The sequence below is a fragment of the Esox lucius genome, chromosome 8 (genome assembly GCF_011004845.1).
Source record: "Esox lucius isolate fEsoLuc1 chromosome 8, fEsoLuc1.pri, whole genome shotgun sequence".
Classification (NCBI taxonomy): Eukaryota; Metazoa; Chordata; class Actinopteri; order Esociformes; family Esocidae; genus Esox; species Esox lucius.
The window spans coordinates 3,264,214-3,284,629 of record NC_047576.1 but is presented as its reverse complement, the minus strand read 5'-3'; the positions used below and the strand labels follow the sequence as shown (position 1 = coordinate 3,284,629).

General features: G+C 44.1%; 2 protein-coding genes across 12 annotated transcripts in view; one reads left to right on the top strand and one right to left on the bottom strand.

The window, feature by feature from the left end:
- Positions 1–35: 35 nt before the first annotated feature.
- On the top strand, positions 36–3,598 carry LOC105026199 (gamma-interferon-inducible lysosomal thiol reductase). Its single transcript, XM_010897500.3, has 7 exons — positions 36–256; positions 941–1,129; positions 1,453–1,524; positions 1,631–1,726; positions 1,851–2,003; positions 2,093–2,161; positions 2,305–3,598. The coding sequence occupies exons 1-7, from the start codon at positions 119–121 to the stop codon at positions 2,368–2,370; spliced, it is 783 nt and encodes a 260-aa protein (XP_010895802.1). The 5' UTR covers positions 36–118; the 3' UTR covers positions 2,371–3,598.
- Positions 3,599–3,648: 50 nt separating this feature from the next.
- pde4cb (phosphodiesterase 4C, cAMP-specific b) overlaps positions 3,649–20,416 on the bottom strand; it is a 67,364-nt gene continuing 50,596 nt past the window's right edge. For 7 of the 11 annotated variants that reach the window (XM_034293696.1, XM_010897501.4, XM_010897503.4 and 4 more), the window contains 14 exons: positions 18,906–19,097; positions 18,608–18,649; positions 18,113–18,149; positions 16,927–17,056; positions 15,864–15,976; positions 14,431–14,521; positions 12,186–12,358; positions 11,634–11,732; positions 11,241–11,405; positions 10,918–11,017; positions 10,379–10,533; positions 10,052–10,174; positions 7,714–7,896; positions 3,649–7,415 (listed from right to left, as the gene is read on the bottom strand). In XM_034293696.1, coding sequence (XP_034149587.1) covers positions 6,873–7,415; positions 7,714–7,896; positions 10,052–10,174; positions 10,379–10,533; positions 10,918–11,017; positions 11,241–11,405; positions 11,634–11,732; positions 12,186–12,358; positions 14,431–14,521; positions 15,864–15,976; positions 16,927–17,056; positions 18,113–18,149; positions 18,608–18,649; positions 18,906–19,097 — 2,146 coding nt within the window. In that variant the 3' untranslated portion in view covers positions 3,649–6,872. Of the gene's footprint in view, positions 7,416–7,713; positions 7,897–10,051; positions 10,175–10,378; positions 10,534–10,917; positions 11,018–11,240; positions 11,406–11,633; positions 11,733–12,185; positions 12,359–14,430; positions 14,522–14,718; positions 15,086–15,154; positions 15,546–15,863; positions 15,977–16,926; positions 17,057–18,112; positions 18,150–18,607; positions 18,650–18,905; positions 19,098–20,416 lie in introns of those variants that run through there. The other 4 variants (XM_034293697.1, XM_010897507.4, XM_034293699.1 and 1 more) reach the window with 4 other exon arrangements.

Below are 20,416 nucleotides of genomic sequence, written 5' to 3'. Positions count from 1 at the left end.
AAGCTGAGCGTGATTTTAATCATTGATGGGAGGTGCTCCAACCCGCTAGCCTTTCACATTGGTCACAGTGTTTTCTGTGGTATCAAGGACGGGTCTGTTTTGAATACCTGCAGGCGACATGAAGTTTGCGTCTATATTTGTTATTTTCATCTGCTCTACTTCCATGAAATCCCAAGGGAAGTCTAGGCCTAAACCGGGCTGTGAATACCCCCCCTCACAGTGGTGTAGAAGTCTGGAAATTGCGATAGAATGTGGGGTAAGTGTAAACACCAACTACACATAGTAGTTTGCGTCTAATGTGGGGGGTCATTATTATAATGCTGAATGTCGTGGCATGTTTAGGCTCTGCTTTTCCTTATCTATTTGAATGTTTGTATGTTTTTATCTTTGGGGGGGGGGTCTGCCTTAAGTTGTATTAATATATAAGTTTATCATGCAGGCTATTACATGTTATTCTGTTGAATGATTAAATGAAAAAAAAATATCCAAATTAAAACTTCGCATCAACTCAGAAAGCCTGAAGGTGTTCCAGCTCTACGCCCATGTTTTATGACAAGGATCATATGTTAAGTCAGGAATACTCACTAACCAGTGTTTTTCTATCAAAGAGCCCCTTGTCCGTGGTTGAATGAGAGTCATGCTTCTAAAATGGAGCTCCAGAAGTCATACATTTCCTTGGAGCATGTGACCGCGGCCAACAGGCTGTTCAGGTTCAAGTTTCGATCTACAATTTGGTGTTATTCGATCAAAAAGAAAACACTCCATTAAAACAATATTTCGAAAGTTTCAAACTGTCACTGGGGATAGCTAGTGCCACACGGTTACCACACAATTCATTTCACTAGTGATTCCTACTAGAGATTTCTAGATATTTCTACTTATAATCAAAAGCCTGCTCCAATGAGTGACTGAACATGTCGCATATTGTCACCATGGCTAGGTTCGGAAGCAGTGTCTAGAGCTCAACGCCACCCGGTCCAACTCTGCAGTACCCCGAGTGGAGGTGACCCTGTACTATGGAAGCCTGTGTCCAGGCAGCCGGGTCTTCCTCACCCAGCAGCTCTTCCCCACCTGGGCTGTGCTCCACGATATCATGGATGTCAATCTGGTCCCCTATGGCAATTCGCAGGTAGGTCAATTGTCAAGGTGGAGAGCGCCGGGTCATGTTTTCTAGGGCATATTGGAGCCAAATCGAGTTATGGGTTTGTGTGCATATTTCTGACTTTACTATATAATGGGGACAAAAATTGCTCAAACTGTGGTTAAATCAGAAAACGCTATCCTCATCATTCAGAAAGTCCATTTTGTTTTAGGTTGATTTTATGGGCAATCAACTTTGATGTCCCCATTTTGATGGCAAAAAAAAAGCTTTGTGTGTGTATATATATATATATATATATATAGGGAAATTAATGTTAATTCTGCAGCTTTTTCCCTTGTCATTTTTCACAGGAGCTTCCTTTTGGGAACTGCCCCTTCACCTGTCAACATGGACAACTAGAGTGTCATGGCAACATGATTGAGGTGTGCCTGCTAATAAAATCTGAACCGCTTCGATCTTACTTCAACCACAATGCATTTGAATCTGTCCCTGATATGAAAAAGTGAATGATTTCTACCTTCTCTACAGGCATGTATTCTACATTCTGTGGGCCTGTTTAGTGGGGCTTTTCATGTCATTAACTGTATGGAATCTGCAGTCAATGTCCTTAGCGCTGCTCAACCTGTGAGTATGGAACAGTTTTTCAGGTGTTGCCTTCATTTAAAATGCGTATGTGCAACTTCGCTGTGACTATGTCAAGGGTTCAGGGCATAGAGGCCCCAGGCCTAACACGCTGCGTGTTTGTTAGTGCCTACAGCTGTACGCACCCACTGTGATGTGGGACAGTGTCATGTCCTGTGTGGATGGAGAACTCGGCTTCCAACTGATGCACGAGAATGCCCTGAAGACCAGCGCTCTCAGACCGGCAAAAACATACGTGCCCTGGCTAACTGTTAACGGGGTAAGATGACCTTTGACTCATCTGACCTTTGACTCATCATTTTACCCCAAAACAGAGTCATGCCATTTAAATGTATTGTGTCTTGGCAGGAACACACTGATGACATTCAGAACAAAGCGATGTCATCACTTTTCAACTTGGTCTGCAAAATGTACAAAGTGAGTTGTATAGGGTGACTGGTCTTTGTCAGATGTTCATTTAGATGTAATTCTGGGTTTTCCATTTTGAATACTCAGATCAAAATGGTTCACATGGTCATGGGCTGAACTCAAATTATGTGACCATTCATATTTTTCCCCAGGGAGGCAAGCCATCTGTCTGCACTGGAACACAGAAGAAAGTGGACAGGAGTTTTTGCTGGAACTAACATTAATTTTCTAATTGTTCTTGCAGAACCAGATGTACTCATGGTCTATAATGGATTTGTATGGTCTTTCAAAAAGCACCCATTGCTTATTTATTTACTCTTGAAATATGTTCTGTTGACTGTTGTAGTGTGATTTATGTGCTGATAGTGATAACTCTTTAAAGCCTTACATGGACATCATTTAAAATTGATATAGACTAATTTTGTTCACCTTGCTGGCATTAATACTCAGCAAATCAAATGTGTTCAGACAGCGGTCAGTTGCAATGGCTAATCTCCAATGTAATGTTTATGTCATAAATGATTCCCTTTTATCAGTTAGTCAGAAATATCAAAATATGAAGAAAAGCTGCTTTGCTGTCCTGCCATGTGATTTGCAGGGCCCCTATAAGGACATATCTTAAATTAAACTCATGGTATATTCACTACTGATATAATACAGTTTGTTATAGACAATATTTGGGTATCATCTTTGCAGAATACCTTTTAAAGGATGCAGGGATGTTAGTTAGAATGCTAATAGTCATTCAGACAGTCTGTAGCAAAAGCTATCCAAAAGGCCTGGTAAAGTGAGTAAAAAAATAGGTAGGTTTAATTAAAATTGTTAGGATATAATTTGTGCCAAAAACAGATCCAGTTATAATCCCACAGTAATATGCCTCGCCCTCCCAAATTGCATGTAAATCCAGGCTTTTTTGGTACTCAAAAATGAATCCCAGTTTTTTCACCAACTTGGCCCACATCGCCCTCGTGTGGCAGTGTCCGCAAACATGATGTGGTAAAGCATTCTAAGAACTCGAAAACAATTTAGCTATACGAAATGTACCAATCGGCTAGCACCTATCATTCTTAACTATGTTGCACTCGCCAGCACCAACCAACTTTGAGAGAAATGGATTCACCAACCAACAACCACAATTAACTAGGTGTTCCTAGAGTGTAACTAGGCAAACCAAACCCTTGTTTGACACCAACCCCAGGTGGGGAATTTCTTATTTTCTGTATACTTGCTCATCTACCACTAGCAGTACCATTAAACCAAACGGTATGGGTTTCGTCAACTAGATTTTCTATTGGAAATTTCAGTACTGGTAGGTCTCATCTGGTTATGTTCTGTTTGCAACTAAATGTTTTGTTTGGCAGAATGAAGAATACACTCCCAGCTCAGAATCAGATGTCCCAGGGTTAGACCGGGACTCAGTACAACACATTAACAACTAGTGCAAAGCAACAGACTTAAAATGCTATACATTTATATACATGACAAGTTTTCATATCCAGGTTTTCATATAATTTATTGGCATCACGTTGAACAACCTGAACTCCAGGAACTTTTGGCTTTTAAAAAGGTTAAAATGAGGCTGATTTTCTAAACAAATATTGGAGTGGTAGATTTCTTTTTTAACTCCAGAAAGATCTCTTTACAGTACTGAATCTGACAGACACATATACTAAGAATAAATATCTGACTCGGTACAACATTGAGGGAAAGACACAGAACAATAACAGAAACGGTGCGCCACCATTTCTCACTTGTTTCAGAGCAAGGCAATAAAAGGACGAAGGAAACGATTCTAACTTCTCACAATCAACACGTTTCACACTGAATGGCACTGATTTATGTACGTTTTACCCTAAAATGCAGTTCCATGTCCCTGTTACATTAAGGCTGTTATTTCAGGTGTTGCTTATTCTTGAAATAATGGCTGAGTGAATGGAACACCACAAAGACATATGAGTCCTACTGTGCTTTTCCCACAACTTTACTAGAAAAAGAGGGAAAAGTTTTTAGTGTTAGTCCCCAGCCAAGTCTACCATGCTGGGGCTCCTGTTCAACATTAAAGTGCGGTTTTCAGATTTTACTGTGCTACCTTAAAGGGAGAGCTCAGTGATTTTACATACTTATATTTGGCAGTGGCTATTTATATACAAACAAAATTGCAGTCATTTCATGTCTGTAGACTGCTTTCAAAGTAAGGAAATGTTTTAGTATGCAGAATTGGTTTGAACTATCCCAATAATATTCTCCAGCATCTGTCCATTTAGCCTTCCCTGTAGCAAATATTAGATGTATAGTATTGGCTTAACTTTGAGCTTAAGGGTACAGTCGATAAACACAAGGATGTAATTTAACTTGGCATGCTTTAGTGTTGCTGTGTTCACTTGGAATTAGCATACTGAAAATAAAATGTGTAGCACTGCAAAGAGCAGAAAGTACCTAGATCAACTAGACAACATTTTATCTAGCCTTTAAGTTAAAGCATAATTTATCAAACAAATAAAATGAAGGTATTACATTTTTGTTTTGAAAAACATTGAACAAAAAATGTATAAAAGAACTATTTTGACGTCAACGTACGACTTGATTAAAATCAATAACTCAGATTACTTTTGTGTTCACCATTTCATATTGTCATAGGCTAGCAGAGTTTTGTTCAAATGCCACAAATTGTCTAAATCATTATCGTCAAGAATATATTAAAGACATGGGCATCTTCAGGGGAAATATCAAACCTCTACAGAAAGTATTGTGTAAAAACAGACATTTCTTTGTTGTTCACTGCAGGAAATAATATATCTCTTCATCGCATTTCTATCTGCAACGTCCAAAACACTGGATGCTGCTGAATGAGAACCTAATTAGTGTACATTATGGATCGGTCCAGAACCAGACCCAAACCATAGACCAGTGGTTCCAAAACAATTTCTATCTGGCCCTCCTTCCATTCCTGGGGGTACAACCCCACATCTGCCTCTATGGGTACAAGCACAATCACTGCAACAAACAGTTCCCATCCCTGTTCTATGCAGAGAGAGAACCTTTCTTTTTTCATGGAATGGGTGAAGACCTTTGAGCAGTTGTTAATTCCTTCGGTTCCACGCTTGCGTATGTTTGTGTGTCTAAAAAGTAACACAAATCAATTGTTCAATTGCTGACTAGCATGGTGTAGTTCATTTGGAAATGTCTGCTAAATAAACGCAGACCTTTTTTTTACAATTACCAACGTCAAAAGTTGAAAGCCTGACAATTTTTTTTCAAGACAGTGGAAACCATTGCTGAGGCACTAGAGGAGATCTAACAGGATTGTAAATTTTTAGGGGTTGAAGAGTTACAGATTGTGTGTAATTTGTGACTGAGCCAGTCGACACACAGCATGAAGCATTCACTGTGAAGGCAATCTTAGCTAATACAGGAATGGCTTTACACAACCCTCTGAGAGCTACCGCCGTCAAACGTTTTGTTCAGGACAAGACCCACAACCTTCATTAAGCTGTTCGCTGGAATCACGACCAGGCTCAAGCTCTTTACAAGACGGACTTTGTAAAGATTGTAAAGTGCTACTGGATGGCCGAGACATCCGCATAACAACGTTGACTAGACCAAACAGACTGGACAGACATCCTTAATATAGAAAACAAAATCGTCTCAATCAACTTCAGAAAATGTGATAGCAATGTAAAATATCAACTGAGTGTCAGCGGTGTTTTGACTAGATGTGAAACTACTTGTATTGGGTACCCCAATCAACCTCAGAACGTCATCATTCTACTGGTACTTCTGCCGTAACTTCATAATCAAAATGCTTTCAAACTCATCAATTTTTTGCATAATCTGAACCACTGAAAGCGGCCACATTGTAAGAGTGGTTTGTTGTGAGGTAACAACTTGAATCAGACGGTCTCGGTAAAGGGGTACCCAAGACGTCTATGCTACAATCGAAGTGTTTTCTCTCTTCATACCCTGAGGTTTATTGCTGCTATGCAACCTGACCGCCGGTTTTAGGCATTTGCATCTTCTAAAGGCATCAGCGGCGCCCCCCTTTCGCGGTAAAAAGTGCCTGCGTTTGCCTACTTGGAAATAGATTTTCAAAAGCTGAAATGCCTATAACCCGTGATCAGATTGAATCCCAGCATAAGTCATAATTCTCTCACTACTCTGGTTCATACTGGGTTTGGTAAAGCATAATTCACAGAATTTTAAAAAATACAAAAGAATAAAAATACTAGTTTAGGCTTACTGAATTCAAACAAACATTGATCGGCTAATTGTATGGTGCAAATGCTCCAAGACCCTGTAAAACTGACCATTATCTGTACAGTATTTCTTAGAATATCCCGATTTCTTTACTCCACTGTTTTGAGGAAGACATGGTTTCATCAGTAGAGTTCCTTTGTTCATCAGCAGATCTGATGAGACCAGAGAGCTTTGATGTTGGTTCCTTCCATCAGTTAGACACACACACAGATAGACTGGGTGTAAGACAACTCACTCCCAGGCTCAGGTACAAAATGCAGGACTAAAAAGGCTTGTCTGGCAAACAAAAAAAAGAGAGGCTAAAACGATACTTCTTGTTCTACAAGATAACGGAGGGGGGGGGCTTTTTCAAATCGTCTCCAGTGTAAAGGGAATTGTTCGTAAAGACTTGACTAGAGGCCCGCCCTGCATGTGTAACGGCTGCTGGGACCCACAGACCGAGCCGGTGGCAGAACCATGGTTGCTGTTACGTACCCAGGTGCCGGTATGCTACGCTACTGCCTCCATGGCCCGGGTCTCTTTCCCCATCTCCCCCGTCCAGCCCGGGGCTCAACGTCCTGAGGCGGCTGGGGCTCCTGACCGACATGGGGGCCAGACTCAGAGCCCGGCCGGGATGAGGGGAGGGGGGCCGGTACCTGCTGCTGCCCGGCTCCAAAGACCCAGTCGGGGACAGGGTCTTCCCAAAGGTCTCCTCCGCTGGAGGGCTCTCCAGGTCCGAGTCAATGTCACAGTCTTCTTCTTCCTCCTCCTCCTCCTCCTCCTCCTCTAGGGTGAGCTCAAATTGGAACTTGTCCCCAGTGTGGGTGCCCTGTGTGGCCCCCAGTGCGGCCGCTGACCCCCCGTCGTCAGGGTCCCCGTCTTCTGGGGGGGGCGAGGGGCTGCGCTGGATCATGCTCTGGTACCACTCCCTGTTGTCCTCCAGGGTGTCCAGGATGTCCTGGGCATCAGGGTGCACCAGGTCGGCCCAGGTCTCCCAGAGAGGGTGGACGATGTAGTCGATGAATCCCACCTGCAGGGGGGCGCAAAGATGACCGGTGTACACTGTCTTGAAACGAGTAACCACACTTATTTGCCAGCAGCTGTTGTTATGCAGTGGAAAAGATCTACAGATGGGTTTGTTATGAAGTGAAAAAGATCTACAGAGGGTTTTGTTATGCACTGCAGATGGGTTTGTTATGCAGTGAAAAAGATCTACAGATGGGTGTGTTATGCACTGCAGATGGGTTTCCACAGGATATTTTGTGTTCATGCATGAGAGACCCTGTTTGCATGCTACTAGTATGATGTACACAGGGGCCTAACATTACCTGGGTCTTCTCAACGGAGGCGTTGTGTTTGTCACACATGGGGCTGATCTCCATGCCCTTCTCCCGCTCCCGGTCCCCCTGGGTGAAGAACTCCACCATGATGCGGTCCGTCCACTGGCGGTACAGCTCCAGGGGTTTGGTGGGGTTGCTGAGGTCAGCGCAGTGGACCATGTTCTGGAGAACCTGGAGACAAGTGAGGAAGCCCTCTGATGGTTCTTTGTATTTCTTATATTTTCGATATTCTTTGTATTAAAATATATGTAATTTAGCACATTTGTTATAGTCATTTCTATTTCAGTCATTTATTTGGAATTCATGTACTAACATGTACATGGACACGATGAAGCCTTCAAATATTTAAGACAGTTGCACTGGTCAAACAGTAGATGGCAATGTCCGACACAAGAACAGACCTCTTCAAAGAGGTATGGACAGCCAAAAATCTTTATTGGAAAGATTGCTTCTCTAAACAAATGACTGACTTCCTCCGCCCTACATCCTTCTTCTCCCTCTAATTTTTCAGCTGTCTTCGATCAGTTTGAGCCTGTATCACTCTCACTATTAACAAAGGTAGTTCGTACCATGCGCCCCACAAACTGTCCCCTGGATTCCATTCCCTCTCATCTTTTAAAATATGTTTTTGATACGGTTGGGCCCAGTGTTCTTAGTCTGATTAATACTTGTCTTATTTCTGGGTGTGTTCCAGCTGCTTTTAAACATGCTGTAGTTCAACCTCTAAGCTACCCTTTCCCTCTAAAATACTAGAGAGAGTAGTTCTTAACCAATTGACAATGTTAAGAGTTTTTAATGATCTCCTTGAAACTGTTGACTTGAACAACAGAAATGCCTTGAACAGTCCATTGGCATCAAAGGAACTGTCCTGAAATGGTTCCAGTCATACCTGACTGATAGGAGGTGTTTTGGTCAACCAGAGCACCTCTCACTTGTGGGGTCCCCCAAGGCTTGATTTTAGGCCCCATCCTTTTTTCACTATATACGTTGCCCTTGGGGTCCATTTTTAAGAAACACAATGTCTCCTTTCATTGCTTTGCCGACGATGTACACATTTACATGCTGATTAAAAACCACATCTAAAGACTCTGTACAGCCTATCTTTGACTGCTTAAAAGGACATCGAAATCTGGTTGGAGCTAAACTTTCTTAAGTAAGACAGAGATTCTTATGTGTGGACGAGGTAACTCTTGGTACCCTAGGCCCTCTAGCATCTTATAGTAGACCGTTTGTTAAGAATCTCGGTTTTATCTTTGATAGCTTCATCAAACTCAATAAGCAAATTAGTCTAGTAGTGAAATCTGTCTTCTTTTAGCGAAGACCTTTGGCAAAGGTTAAGGTCTATCTTTCTCAGAGGGATTTTGGGATAGTTATCCATGCATTTATTACGTCTCGGCTGGATTACTGTAATTCCTTATACCTAGGGGTAGATCAGAAAACCCTAAATAGGCTCCATTAATACAAAATGCCACCATTCGACTTTTAACTGATATAAGAAAAGGGGGGCATTTAACACCAATTTTGACCTCCCACCATTGGCTTCCTGTCCGTTTCAGGATTGATTTTAAGATTTTAATGCTTGTCTTTAAGGTTTTAAATGGATAGACTCCTTTATATCTGTCTGAACTTTTACATTGTCATTCTCCAGCCCGAGCACTGAGGTCTGCTAACCAGTTATTTCTAGTTGTCCCAAAAGCCAGGCTAAAAACTAGAGGGGATCGAGCATTTGTGGTGGGTGGTCCCATCCTCTGGAATAGCCTACCATATTCAAAACACCCAGACTATATACACTTTTAAGTCTTTGCTAAAGATGCACCTTTTTACTCTGGCTTTTAATCCTAGCTGAGTTGCTATTTTGTCTATGTCTTATGTGTATCTACATAATTTTGTACCTGTAAATTTCATATATTCTGTATACTTTGTTATTTTGTCCTGTACAGCAGGTCAACGACAGATGTTTTAAATGTGCTTTATAAATAAAGTTGACATTGACATTGTTATATCATCGCCATAAAAAAAGTTATTGCTCACAGTTTACATAAAACTCTGGAGTCCATCTGAATGATTTTACCTGGCTACAAATCTTTGAAGCCTACCAAACCCTTAGCAGTTTCCCCAGTGATGGTTTCCCTAGTCTACTACTGTAGAAGAGGAAGCCACTGTAGACTATTGAGATGGGACCAGTGATGTCTACTACTGTAGAAGAGGAAGCCACTGTAGACTATTGAGATGGGACCAGTGATGTCTACTACTGTAGAAGAGGAAGCCACTGTAGACTATTGAGATGGGACCAGTGATGTCGACTACTGTAGAAATGATCTCTGACCTGGATGCGGTCTGAGTAGTTGTCCAGCAGCAGCACCCCCAGACTGGTCACCTTCTTGGTCTCCACCATGGTCTTCAGGTCAGCCAGGAAGTGCATGTGCTTCGACATGTCTGTGGCCAACACCTGCAGAGAACCATTCATCACATTGTCACAAGGTCCCACTGCCCGTTGGGTTAGAACATAATGCTGGCTTTGTTGCGGGAGGCAGGACACGTGTCTGCTAACTGTCCATATTATCATGATGTTCGATCGAAATATCTTGTTCAACAGAGATAACAGGGACAGGAGTTCAGACCGTAATCCCAACCCTTTCAGTCAGTGTTTTACCATGTCAATGACCATCTTCCTGAGGGACTGCCTTTGTTTCTTGCTGAGGTTCTGGAAGATGTCACAGTTCTCCTCCTGCAGTAGCTTGAAGCCCACAGCCAGATGGTGGTTCTCCAGGACCGAGGCATCATTGTACATCAGAGCTAGCTCAGAGTCTACAGTACACACACACACACACACACACACACACACACACACACACACACAGTTTAACACTCCTGTAAAACTTCAAAAGTTACAAGCTCTGTCAGCAACAGTAACACATACTGTATATCCAGCATTTGCGATTCACTTGCGAAAAAACAAACTCAGAATGACACTTTATCAGCTTTGTTGTGTGACTGTATTTGTGCGTCTGTGTAAGTGTGTGTTCATTTTTGTGTATCTGTGTGTGTGTCTTCAAAAGATGTCTGTCTATCTAACACTGCCTTACAGACGCTTTTCAAGAAGTATTTTCAGTCCTTGATCTGACACAATCCGCTCCAAAGGATATCCTTTCTGTGAAATAAGCCAGACTGCAGGATAGGGACGGAACTGACTTGTGTTGATGAGGAACTGGTTGGACACCCCAGGGTGGTCCACATCGTGTATGGCACTGGCAAACAGAGCAGCCATGATCTCCAGGTCAGTGAAGACCGCCTGGAAACAAGGGACACACCGGAGTCACAACATGCAAACACCAACTGTGACACGGGACGTGGGGACATTCTCTTCAACCTCATGCGTCATGTCTACCTCGGTACGCCCCAGGAAAGTTAGTCAAGCCCGAAGTCAAGCCCTGGGCAAGTCTATAAAAACGTATTCAAGTGTAGGACGAGCGTGGAAATGGTCGTCTGTCCTCCTGATAAGGAGGCGTTCGTACCTCCAGGGCGGGAGTGGACAGGAGGACGTGGGTGGACTGGACCACGTCGGCGGCGTGGGTGTTGTTGTGGTAGGCCACGTCGGCATGGTAGTGGTCCTCAAGGGTCATCATGAAGGTGATGAAGGTGTCGGCTGGGATCTTAAAGGTCTTCAGCAGCTCTCGCTCCTGGCGATGGGGAAGCAGCAGGGTCAAAGGGCATACTCACTCGTGAGTAGAGGAAATACCTGAGCGACTTTTGGCAGTGCCGCCCGGGACTCAAACTTTTGTCCATTACACAAGAGAATTAAACAGTTTGGCGCAAATGCTTGAGAATTGAACACTTGGTCCTGTACTATATGGACAGAGACAATGGATTTGGAAAGGGAGAGTGGGAAAGTAATGGGAAAGTAATACCTGGAAAATGGAGTACATGACCACCGTCAATGGACGATTCCCGGAGAATTCAGCTACCTTGAAAATATCCAAGCCCCATCTATTGATGTCTTCAAATTCCTAGAACATAAGATTCAGTGAGAACAAATCAGATATTTCAATTAAAGAAAATATTTAAAATGCTTCCAGGCATTTCTGAACGAGAGGGCTGAATGTCTCAACAAACCCTTGGAGCCGGTGACATTTATGTGACCATATTTACAATTACCACTAGCCCTCCGGTCATAGAAATGCTCAAATTGTAGGAACAGAGTGACATAGACAGTTAAATAGATTGTCAACATGTGACGGGATAGGAAGCAATGTTTTGTAACAACATAATTCAGCCTACACTTTTATCCAAGCTATGTCAGCAACAGTAACACATACTGTATATCCAGCATTTGCGATTCACTTGCGAGAAACAAACTTACAATGTAACTTTATCAGCTGTGTTGTGTGTCTGTATTTGTGCGTCTGTGTAAGTGTGTGTTCGTTTTTGTGTATCTGTGTGCGCACGCACGCATTGCCCACCTTGGCCAGTAGAACCTCCTGCAGGGTCGTGACCCCAAAGCGGGGGATCTGGGTGGGGGCAAGGCTGAGGCTGACGCCAGGCTTCTTCACCGCGACAATCTGGGACATGGGCCTCTTCTTTTTGTCCTTCTCCTTAGGAGGCCCGGACATAATCTCCACATCATGTTGCTTTTCTACAGAGGGAGGGAGGGAGGGAGGGAAAGACAAAGAAAGAAACGGGAGAGGAAAGGGTGAGAGGGACGCCGGAAAAAAAAAGGAGACAGGGCAGGAAAAGTGGAGAAAGAATGCGAGAGACAGAGACAAGAGAAAAAGACACGCACATTGGACTACAGCTGTATCGGTGGTAGAAGCAAATGACTGCATTGTCAGCTATCAACACAGACACAATGTTGGTAGATTTACTGAGCACTAAAAGTTGATTGTTAATTATTATAGCTAATCTAAAATATGTCCGTCACAAATCAGATGTGAATTCAAATAGACTCAAGAACTAGGAACACTGCTCAACTAATATCAGCCAATGTCATCTCTCAAACATGCACGATTCCTGGCGGTCAGACAGTCCCTGAAATGACAACACAGATCATATTCCATGATCTACTATAAATAAATCATTCAACAATACCATTTAATGGAAATCATTAGTAGGCCAGACAATATGCAACCACACCAAGAGGATCAATCTCACCTATCTCAAAATATTTCCTCTTCCTTTCACCCAAAGCCATAGTTTTCCTTTCCGGTCAAAGCCAACGTGAAAACAAACCAAATTACGTTAAACTGACATATATTTGCAGGCTCCATTTTCCCCCTCGCCTGCAAGCGTTTTGGTGAAGCTCCATTCTGCCACGGTTTTAGTTAAAGACTGGGGAACTGACGCAAAAGGCAGTCTGCTAATATTACGGTCTCCATGACAACGGCAGACCATCTGTCCAGGAATGCCGAGGCGCCCGTTTCCTTCGGAGTCCCTCTTTTACCTCTCCCCTCCCGACACGCCGGCTCACAGCGAGCAGAATCGCGTGACAAATGTCCCGTTTCTACGCCATAATGTGCGTGTCTGTGTACTCCTGTGTAACCTGTGTGTGACATCTGAGCACGTTTACCTCGAGCACTGAAACACAGGACGCACAAAATGAGCCCTTTGCAATCTGTGAATCACAAGCGCATGTGTAATGCTGTGGAATCTCTGAATAATAAGGCAAAAACAACTGATAAAACTATGCCGGATTCTTGACAATCGGGAATATCAGGAATACAATTCTTGTAGTTACTTTTTGAAATGTTCTACATATTTTCTATATGATGTATTTGTATGTTACTACTATACCCAGAATCCCCACAATAATGTGTATTGTTGAACCTCTACATCAACAAGACAATAATGTGTATTGTTGAACCTCTACATCAACAAGACAATAATGTGTATTGTTGAACCTCTACATCAACAAGACAATAATGTGTATTGTTGAACCTCTACATCAACAAGACAATAATGTGTATTGTTGAACCTCTACATCAACAAGACAATAATGTGTATTGTTGAACCTCTACATCCTCAAGACAATAATGTGTATTGTTGAACCTCTACATCAACAAGACAATAATGTGTATTGTTGACCAATAACACACAATTTGCAAGATCAAATTATTTCGGCTTTTTAAGTCTAACAATTCTTCCATATTTTACAAAGGTTTGGAATTCATTTTTTTATTTTAGAGGAAAAACCATGTCTGTTTTGAGTATATGTGATTTACATTATTGTTACTTAAAATGTCAGGTGTGAAACCTTCCAGAGGGACTTACCTTGGTCAGTGGCAAAACAACATATTTTCAGCTCTGGAATTCAAACCAGCAACCAATCTGTGATCATGCAACATGAAGGTGCTCCATCAGTGGCTTAGCACCAAAAGGACCCACTAATTTGACAAACCCCCCAGAAGATGGATATTTTGTCAATATTGTGGGAAAAATATCTAAATGTAGTTTTCAGATTTTGTTAATATTAAGACTAATTTGGGTGAATCTATACTTGTATTGTCTAATTTTGATTTGTAATCCCAAAAGCATAATGACCAAGGTCCTATGCAGCAAAAACATATTGCTTTAATGTACCATTTGAGCAGGACAAATATTTTAAATAAATTCCCATTTAGAAGTAGGTCCAACTGAATCCTTTCCAACACAACCATGATGTCCACCACAGTAATGCCTGTTAAAGAGTCATACTTGCTTGTTGTCACCCACCTAGGAAAGTGCTGGCAATGTACTCTGAGACTTGGTTTCCCGACCGGCTGGTTGACAAATGAGTGAGCTCTCTGTTCAGCATCCTTTTGAACTGGGGAACAAGATGAGGCGGAACATCAATGACACGTGTGTACACAGATATACAGTTTGCAATTAGAATTAATTTCTGACACTAAACAGCCTCTCACTCACCCCGCCCCCCGCCCACACACTCACCCCGGGCCCCGCCCACACACTCACCCCGGGCCCCGCCCACACACTCACCCCGGGCCCCGCCCACACACTCACCTGAAAGACTGGGAAAAGACATAGAAAACAAAGTACCTCGGGACAAGCAAGTGGACACATGTTGAAGAAAAGAAATAAAGACAAGCAGGCAGCAGAAACCAACTCTGGCAAATCAAGTCCAGCAGCATGTTTGATAAGTCTATCCAATGAGCAACAAGCTGACAGTCCGTATGTCCAAGATTGAAAGGGGGGGAGAGTTCAAACGGCAGTCAGCCAAAGATGAGATGCCCCCGGAGCCCAGAGCTGAGGAAGAGGAAGAGGGGGCAGGAGGGATGAAGGGTGGAGGGCAGGGGACCACTGACGGCAGCACCTTGCTCCACCACCACACTTACACAGAGACTGAGAGGAAGGTGGGGGTGACGGGAAAGCCTATTCTCCCCCCCGCCCTGTGTGTTTCTCCCCTGCATGCAGGCTGCCCCCCCAGCCAATCGGCTACGTGGGCTGGTTGGATGCGCAGGATTTGATTGGTTGTGGGTGTGAACGGGGAGGGGTATGCGTGATGCATCCAGAATGAGGTGTTGAGTCGATGCAACTGGTGAACTCTCTCAGCGGGAGGAACGGGCTCCGTGTGTGTCCGGACGGGAGGAGCTACCTGGCCGAGTCTCCAAACAACCGAGCGGTCGTATCCATTACACGGAGCAGAGGAAATCACACTGACAACACAGCTGTTATACTGGGCCGTGTCCAATCACTGTGGCACAGTGCACGCTGTGAAATGTCACCATGACTACAAGAAGTAAACAGAAGCCCCCGCGTGACATCAATCAAACCCTGTGTTGATGCATCGAGGCAGAAGGCGCCGGCTCTAAACCAGGAGACACAGCTGAACGCAAGATATCAACCAGTCCATTCAGGCAGAGAAATGTTCTGTGCTTGTGTGTGTGTGTGTGTGTGTGTGTGTGTGTGTGTGTGCGCGCACTGAAACTCCACTGCTTCACTTCACTCTCAATCTCGAGGCAACCACTGACAATTCCTTTATACATATTATATCGTTTTACAAGAAAAATACAAATATTAGCCTTGTTCGTTTCTTCATAGGAACAGATACTAATGTCATATACTCCATTCCCATCTTCAGATAGAGTATATATTTGACCTTTTGCACACAAACATCCTGAACAGTTTTGAGTGGAAGCGGAGCTCACCTTGTTGGAAGCCATCTCACCAACAGAGTGCCTGGTCTGCAGGGTCTCCAGCTGGTCCAGACACCAGTCGAGTTCCTCCAGCGTTTCCATGGCCAGCTTCGGGTAGGGCTCCTCTGAGGGGGTCAAAGCTCAGTTTACTGTTAAAGCCCTGGAAAAGACCACCAGAGGCCGTCCCTGTCAAGGCCTAGATGTCCTGCACCAGAGGAGTCCCACATACACCCCAATTCGGTGTTCGTTTGTCGCTTTCAGTGAATGTCACAAGATGCAGCTACGTTCTAGAACTCTCCGATTCTGGCCGCGGGATTCTTCTTTGTCTTCCTAACGTCTTCCTCACTGTTTGTGGTGGCATTGATGAACTTGCACTCTACCAGTAGGTTTATCTCTACCCGTAACTGGTATATGTCTACCCGTAACTGGTATGTGTCTACCCGTAACTGGTATGTGTCTACCCGTAACTGGTATGTGTCTACCCGTAACTGGTATGTGTCTACCCGTAACTGGTATGTGTCTACCCGTAACAGGTATGTGTCTACCCGTAACAGGTATGTGTCTACCCGTAACAGGTATGTGTCTACCCGTAACTGGTATGTGTCTACCCGTAACTGGTATGTGTCTACCCGTAACTGGTATGTGTCTACCCGTAACTGGTATGTGTCTACCCGTAACTGGTATATGTCTACCCGTAACTGGTATATGTCTACCCGTAACTGGTATGTGTCTACCCGTAACTGGTATATGTCTACCCGTAACTGGTATATCTAAAATAAAATAAATATTATTTCAGTACCCACAGGCTGAGTTATGAACATCAAAAAACAGGTCAGTTTTCATTCATGCAATTTGTTTAACAACAACCTACTTTTTACAATACCCCTGAGTTTATCTATCAAGATGCATTATTTTAGGTTATCAGAGAAACTAGGACAAGTATTAAAATACAACACAACCACAGCTGAAAACGGGACTATTTGCCAATATAATTTTGTCCAGCATTTTGCCAATAATATTTACAAAAAAGGGCTTAGTGGCTACATCCTCATCAGTTCATGAGTATGAGACTGACCTGTCATGCTGGGCTTGCTACTGGCAGGCATTGCAGTGGAGTTGCTTCCTGACGACCTCCTGCTCGGTCGATCCTGCAGATGAGTTATGACGGCAAAATTGCTTCTGACTGTCCGGAGACTGGCAAGCACCTACAGAGAGGGAGCAGGAGACTCTGATGTACTGGTGCATTAGCGACATGACACACATCTCCAACAGACAACAGCAGGACTTCCTGAAACATACTCTAACAGAGATTTCCTTCAGCACACTCGTGTTTGGGGTGCAGATTTTAACTGGAGCCATGTCTGTCCCCAAGGCAATACACTGACAGTAGGAGTCTGACTGATTTCTCCCTACAGCCCTGTAGCCTGGTCGCAGATCTGGTTGTGCCGAATTGCCTTCCCTTATCGTTATAACGTTCAGTTTGGCTTTACCGCACTACCTGGGACCAGTTTAATGAATCTGTGTAGAACGTGTGCAGGTCAAGCATCCATTATGTATGAACAGTGGTGACACACTGAAACGTGCCTTCATGTTCCGAAATCTAACCGTCACCATGGTGAAAGGGATTGTACTTCCTGAACCCTGAAGGGTTGGACAGATGCTTCTACATCGGCACGGAATGTAACCACGACACACAAAGGGCTACTAGACTGGCCGTTCCAGTAAAGGTTAGTGGTCTGTGTTGGCGTAATATCACTGGTTCACAGGTGGCGTCAAAACAATATTAAAGCATAGTGACGGCCATACGAGGCTTCATTACCGTTCTCCTAGCAGCAGGATATTATGCTAGCAGCGCTAACTCAGATTTCGTTTTTCTAAATATAAGCAATCTTTGAACTACGTAAGACAATATAGTTGACAATCTAGTCTGTACATTTTATGTTTAATGTCCGTTCCAACAACGTTGTTTTTAACAGACTAGATTGTTAACTATATTGCTGTATACATTTCAATGATGGCTTTCATTGCGATAAAGAAAAGTTATTAAAGCAGGCAAGTGTTTCAAGAACAAATTGTTCGGGACTGTACATCTTCATGCGTGTAGTTTGAAAGATGAGAAAAAAAAAAACAGCCTTCCACCTCTTAAAAACAAGAATCTGTGTCTTCATGGTTTTACACAGCGGCTCAGAACACTGGCTCACTGTTCACAGTAACAAGGAATGTTAGTGTCTACAGAGGAAAAGCATGAGCGTAGCACTGACCTGTGCAAATGGCGTCACAATCATGTCTTCTCCATGTCTGAAGTAAAGAGAGACACTGAGTTAGATGCTAAACCTTCAACAGAACAGGTGAAGAAAGCAAAATCAATGCCTTGAATGGGCAATACTGACACAAGACACAAACACTGTGACCCCACGCCCCGCCATGACAGTAACATTGCGAGAGACAAACGCTGTGACCTTCCCGAACGAAGCCGGAACACCCAGAGTTCTGTGTTCTTTATTGTGCTGGTTGCGTGTTGCGTTGTTGGGGGATGAGCCTCTCCACTGACATCAGGCCTCACACAGCACAAACAGTAGTAGGCTCAGCGTCTCTCTTTTGGGATGGGTTTGGGAGTTAAAGGGAATGCTTGTGGTGGCAGGGGAGGTGATGGGGTTGGTTAAGAGCAGGAAGCGTTTTAAATATGCAAACACAGTGGTGCGCAGCCCTTAAAAGGGGAGGTCAAATAGAAACCATTTGTCACAAACATCTCTCACCGCGGCAGCCAACCGACCTCCCAGTGCTTCAAGCCCTCTTCCCTTAAAAGACAGAGGTAGAATCCAGTAACTAAACCAGACTTGACACAGGGAAACAGACAGACTCCCATAAACAAACAATAAAAATAAAAAGTCGTCTACACTTAATTTGGGTGGGGGGGGGATTCTCAACAGAGAATCCAAAGATGGAGATTGAGGAGCAACACGGAGGAGAGAGAGAGAGGGAGAGAGAGAGACAGGGAGAAAAAGGGCCTGGATAAGGGGTCAAGGGTCAGACGTAGGGCTGCACGGTACTTACAGCTCGCTGGTTGTGGAGGAGTTCCGGGACATGGCTTTGGGAGAGAGGTCGAAGTCCGAATCGGAGCGGTACAGGAAGGACTCACGGCGCTGGCTGTGTGGGTAGTTGGCCTGCAGGACCAGGCCGGAGCCGGGACTGGCCTGGGGGTCCAGGGGGCTGCGCCCCACCGAAAGCCCATTCTCCACATCAAAACTGAGGAGGACAGACGGGGGAGCCGAGGGGTTAGACTTCGTCTTATACGCGTCCTAGGCGGTATTTTCAGCAGAGAGACACTGTCATAGCAGAAAACGGTCACGGATATCGACGTCAAGAAGAGGGGGAGGACAGTAGGGGAGGACACTAGGGGAGGACACTAGGGGAGGACACTAGGGGAGGACACTAGGGGAGGACATTAGGGGAGGACATTAGGGGAGGACGGGGTTAACAGAGGTCAAGACGTCATAATATAAAAAATAAATAAAAACACATTGGCCAATCTCTGCCTGCCTCTATTTTGATGCACAGTGTATCGACTATAAAAGAAGAGCTGATCCAAGGATAGCAGGCCTTTAGGAGTTACCACATTTACACGCCATCTCTTTAACTAGATCACACCAGCGTCAGGACTGACTTCATCACATACGTAGGCTGTCAGGGCCAGGGGGCAGCACTAACACACCTATCAAACTCTGTACCCTGACCGGCACCTAAAAACAGCATGGTGAACAATCCACAGTCAACCTAGAGGCTGACTGGGGGAACCGGTCTCCACGCCCGGTTAAGGATGGACACCAGTGGTTTGTTCTGGGGTTGTGTTATGGTGTGTTCTGGGGTTGTGTTACGGTGTGTTCTGGGGTTGTGTTACGGTGTGTTCTGGGGTTGTGTTACGTTTTGTTCTGGGGTTGTGTTACGGTGTGTTCTGGGGTTGTTTTACAGTGTGTTCTGGGGTTGTTTTACAGTGTGTTCTGGGGTTGTGTTACGGTGTGTTCTGGGGATGTGTTATGGTGTGTTCTGGGGTTGTGTTACAGTGTGTTCTGGGGTTGTGTTATGGTGTGTTCTGGGGTTGTGTTACGGTTTGTTCTGGGGTTGTGTTATGGTGTGGTCTGGGGTTGTGTTACGGTGTGTTCTGGGGTTGTGTTACGTTTTGTTCTGGGGTTGTGTTACGGTGTGTTCTGGGGTTGTTTTACAGTGTGTTCTGGGGTTGTTTTACGGTGTGTTCTGGGGTTGTGTTACGGTGTGTTCTGGGGATGTGTTATGGTGTGTTCTGGGGTTGTGTTACAGTGTGTTCTGGGGTTGTGTTATGGTGTGTTCTGGGGTTGTGTTACGGTTTGTTCTGGGGTTGTGTTATGGTGTGGTCTGGGGTTGTGTTACGGTGTGTTCTGGGGTTGTGTTACGGTGTGTTCTGGGGTTGTGTTACGGTGTGTTCTGGGGTTGTGTTCTGGGGTTGTGTTATGGGGTTGTGTTCTGGGGTTGTGTTATGGTGTGTTCTGGGGTTGTGTTATGGTGTGTTCTGGGGTTGTGTTCTAGGGTTG